General features: G+C 33.5%; 1 protein-coding gene across 3 annotated transcripts; it reads left to right on the top strand.

Moving 5' to 3' along the window:
- Nucleotides 1–1,334: 1,334 nt before the first annotated feature.
- Nucleotides 1,335–3,921, top strand: LOC132175127 (uncharacterized). Of its 3 annotated transcripts, none has more exons than XM_059586963.2 (7): nt 1,335–1,442; nt 2,287–2,414; nt 2,648–2,817; nt 2,900–3,127; nt 3,231–3,252; nt 3,330–3,425; nt 3,644–3,921. In XM_059586963.2, the coding sequence occupies exons 2-7, from the start codon at nt 2,339–2,341 to the stop codon at nt 3,697–3,699; spliced, it is 648 nt and encodes a 215-aa protein (XP_059442946.2). In that variant the 5' UTR covers nt 1,335–1,442; nt 2,287–2,338; the 3' UTR covers nt 3,700–3,921. The 3 variants fall into 3 exon arrangements, with proteins under 3 accessions (XP_059442946.2, XP_059442947.2, XP_059442945.2); XM_059586964.2 differs by having other exon boundaries at nt 2,287–2,426; nt 2,900–3,103; XM_059586962.2 differs by having other exon boundaries at nt 2,287–2,426.
- The last annotated feature ends 542 nt before the right edge of the window (nt 3,922–4,463 follow it).

The following is a 4,463-nucleotide window of genomic DNA, read 5'->3' as shown; positions in this document are numbered from 1 at the left end:
TCAAAATCTCTCACTTTAGTGTATCGATCTTTTGATTTTTTTTTTTTTTTTTTTGGGGTCAATTACCCCACTCCGTTAGAAGTTTCAGTTAAATCCTAATGGAGGGGTGTGAAATTCTTAAAATGCCCTTAGTTTTTTTAATAAAAATTCTAAAAATTCCAACAATTCAGATCCTATCGTGGGTCACCAGGGTGACTCGCTTGGGTCACCCAGGTGACCCTCCGTTGGGTCTTGTGACCCACAGTGGGTCACTCTTGGGTCACCAAGGTGACCCACCGTGGGTCAAATGTGACCCACAATGTGTCACTTTTTTTTTTTTTTTTTTTGTCAAAAAATAATAATATTTTATTTGTAGTTAAGGGTAAATTTGAAGTTTTAAAAATGTTTATGTGGTATAAAGGCCGTTTTACCTCTTTTGCCGTATGATTTAACCTCAATCTCTAATAGAGGGGGGTAATTGAAAAAAATCAAAAGACTAATACACTGAAGTGAGAGTTTTTGAACTTTGGGGGGGTCATTGCAAAAGGCATTTACATTTTCTCCTAAAAAATAATATTTTATTGATGTATAAAAATATTAAGGGAAGCTATCGTGAAGTGTATTGAAATAAAGAAGAAAAAAATAGTTTAGTTATTTAAATTTAAGGAAAATGAATAGAAAGCTGCAGTGAATAAGGTGGGCATGTCTTGTTTTGTAATCTCTGTTATACTTCGTTTGATGTTCTTTTTGGTTGGAGAGAAAATTTGAAAGGGTATAATCATAGGTTGCTAGAGAAAATTGGGGACATTTTATAGGGGTGAAATTTCTGTGGCTGTTGGCAACGGCTATTTAGTGGCATAATACTATTTCTCAATTTTTTTTTTTTTTTTTTAATTTTTAATATTCTTATTTTTTACCTTACATCAATCACATTTTATTAGCATTTAAATAAAAAAATATCAATACAAAATAATTTTTTTTTTATTTTTCTATATCAAACATTCTTATTGTACCAATGCCAAACAACCCCTCTATGCGCATAATATGTTCTTTTGCTATTCCTTGATCTTAACGTATTTTTTAGTTATTTAGTGGACATAACTTGTGTTGTGTCTCTTCAAGAATGATATGCCTTTTAAAATTATTATTGAACTTGTGATAGATTATTATTGAATTTTGATCAAATGGTAATTTTAAGAGCCACATCATTCTTGAGGGGAGACTTGCTTTTAACGTCTTAATGGTGACCCCCACCCCGTGTCTTATTCATCATGCACCACATGTTGTTGTCTCTAAATTATTTTGTTTTGCTGTCTCAATTATTATGCTTTTGCTTTTTCACTGAGCAGCTTTTGACTACACAAGATGTATACAAAGCGGTCATTGGGTGATAAGAGAGAGTGGCAGCAACTTAAAGAGAAGAAGAAAAACTTGAGTTGCAGAGAAGAAGGCAGCGTGTTTGAGTGAGTATATATACACCATTTTTGTTTCAGTTTTTTTTTTTTTTTTTTTGAAAAGAGCTTAGAGAATTAAGAAAAGTTTTCTCTTTTGTATTTAATTCTTTTCATGGGAAAGTGAGATTTGAGTGTATTGTATTTTGAATTTGAGTGGTTTTTTCTTTACTTCTCTTTGTACTCCACCTCTCTTTTGTTTATGAATCTCTCTTAGATCGTCTCGGTATATATGGATGTAAGCATGCTTGTTAAGTCGAGCTACTTAAATCTTATTTTTTGATTGGGCACTTTTCTGGTTTTTCGGTGATCTTGGAATTTGCATTTGTCGCAACATATATGTGTCTTCTACTGATTGAAACGTAGATTCTGTGCTTGAGTTTGATTCGTTGTTGCATAGGGTGATTCATGGATGGTAATATTGATCATCATGGTGTTAGGTTCCTTTTCTTGAGACGTTGATTGAGTGGAACTTAATGTATAAAGTTTTGAATCTTTGATGGTTGAGAATCTTTAGTGTAGATCATGCCTGCTAAAGCTGCTATAGTTTCAAAATTTTAATCTTGCTTATCAGTTATAGTGAAACTAGTTCGTGGAGAAGTTGTTAGGACCACCTGGAGACAACCGGGTGGATTTTGGATTTTTTAGCGGATTTCTAAATATTTTCTAGTGGGATACTTGAAATTTATTTATAATATGCTGTTTGATTGTTTAGTTGTTGGTAAAATATCATCGTAGATGGTCATTTTGGTAAGAAGTTAGCAAACATAATTTCTAGCCATGCATATTTGTTTGTTGTTATTGTTTCATATAGTGGTCGTTTAATTGGTTCTAATGCTGAATCTCATGGTTGCAGCATATACTTTTCTTTGCATACTAAGCTTTGGGGGGTTCATAGCACTTAGAAAATGCAGGGAGGCAAAAAAAAAGATACAAAGAAAGAAAAGTCATGTGGAAGTAAAGCTTTAGTGGAGTATCGGGCAGGTAAAGTTGAAGGTAAAGTGCATCTTTTAACTGGTTGTAATGCTATTTTTTTTCCCTAATAACTTTATAGGAAAATGTGCTAACTTTAGAGCGCACATCATATTACTAAGTGAACTGCTTGCTTCCTACTTGTCACCCATTTTATCTTTCATTTGGATCAAGAGTGGAAAAGATCCGTTGTAATCCAACCTCAAAAAGTGCTGTTCATTTTTTCACCTCTTGCTTGATTGCAGGGAAAAAGTGCAAGCATGAGCAGTACAAAAATTACTGCAGCAAGTCGAATGGAAAACAGTTGCAACATCAAGGTCGTAGTTTCACTTTGCATAATACCACTGTCACTTATGGCAATGCCGATGGATCATATGTATCTTCATCCACAACTAGAATGACAGGGAGTGATGGAGTAAGTGATCTTTAAGGTTGATATTAACATGTTCAATTTGTAGGTTGGTTTTGTTTCTTAATTTGACTTTGTTGTGGAGCAGCTGACCTTCCTAGAAAGCAATGAAGCTGAGACTTCTACAAGGCAAGGAAAACGCAAAAGCTCTGAGACTTCTACAAGGCAAGCAAAACGCAAAAGCTCTGAGACTCCTACAAGGCAAGCAAAACGCAAAAGCTCTGATACTGCTGCAAGGCAAGCAAAACGCAAAAGCTCTAATACTACTGCTACAAGGCAAGTAAAACGCAAGGTATCTGGGGGACTTCATAATAAGGTACTTATTGCATGCATGCTTCACTTTTTAGTCTTGAGCTTTTTGTGTATATATATAAGATCAAAAATTGATATTCTACTTATGGTGATGACATATTTTGTAGGGCCATTGCAATCTGAATGAAGGTATGTACACATTTGGGGTATATTTTTTTGCACATAAATGAGAAATAACCAAAAGGTCTGGATTGGAAAATTTTCAGGTGAGGCTAAAGAGCTTCTTCGATTTGAACATTCATGGAATGGAAATGATACGCGCAGCTGGTCTGAGAATTTTAGTGGCTATAATGTTATGATTGGTAGGTGTCTCTTTTGCTATATGTGTTAACCATATTGGTAGGATTATGATAACATCCATCATTAAAAAATTATGCATTGTGATAGTTGCTTTACAAGCAATAGAGGGGAAATTTTACATGGAAAATGGGCCTCACATCACACACAACAAAGGTTAGAAAATATATTTTTTTTAAGTACTTAGCCGTAACTCGCATATCCCCTTGTAACAATTTTACAGATGTCTCCGAGGACGACTCGTATGAATATCACGAGGATTATTATCGGTGCGGTTGACCGGAGGCATCGACTTTTGAAGTGCTAACTTTTGATAAGTCAGTTTTAGATGTTAATTTGCAGCATGTGGCATCTTTTGGAGTTGTAAAAATGATATGGTTTTAAGTTAAGACTTTTGAATATCTATGCATGAAATAAAGCCGGGGCATTATTTGTAACTCGATCAACCATAAGTTAAATTTGAAATCTAAACGGAATTGGAAAATGCCCTAATTTCTTTCATCTTCTCTCCTTTTTATATGCATATTTTGAAGAAACTTTGGCTTGTAAGCTGATTGGAGGCAACACTTTCCCACATGTTATAATTTCTCTATTTTGTAGAGTTCTTCAAATCCTGATCATTCCTTAATTTTCTTTAATTCATCGCATGTCACATATGATAAATGTTGAGATGATAAAACCCTTTTTATTTTTTATTTTTTATTTGATAATAATGTTTAAAATTTAAGAAACTTTATAGGATAAAGTCCTACGAGGATCCTGATCCAATTCTCACTTCAATCATGAGTTCTCATGCAATGAGAGACAAGAACAAAAAAAGAAAAGAAAAAAGGTCAAAACATAAATTAAATGGTTCAAGTTGAACCTATAAATTCTCTCCTATAATCCCATCCCATAAATTTTCATGCATATGTGTTGGAGAAATTTCTTCAAATCCAATCTATACATTTGTCATACGTTCCTCAACATATATATGAAAAACACATGAATTTTTTAAAGTAAGAAGGACATGATTTTTTAATAGAACTATTAAAAAAACATGT

This window comes from Corylus avellana, chromosome 3 (genome assembly GCF_965113065.1).
Source record: "Corylus avellana chromosome 3, dhCorAvel1.hap1.2, whole genome shotgun sequence".
In the NCBI taxonomy this organism is placed as follows: Eukaryota; Viridiplantae; Streptophyta; class Magnoliopsida; order Fagales; family Betulaceae; genus Corylus; species Corylus avellana.
This window is presented reverse-complemented; position numbering and strand designations above follow the sequence as displayed.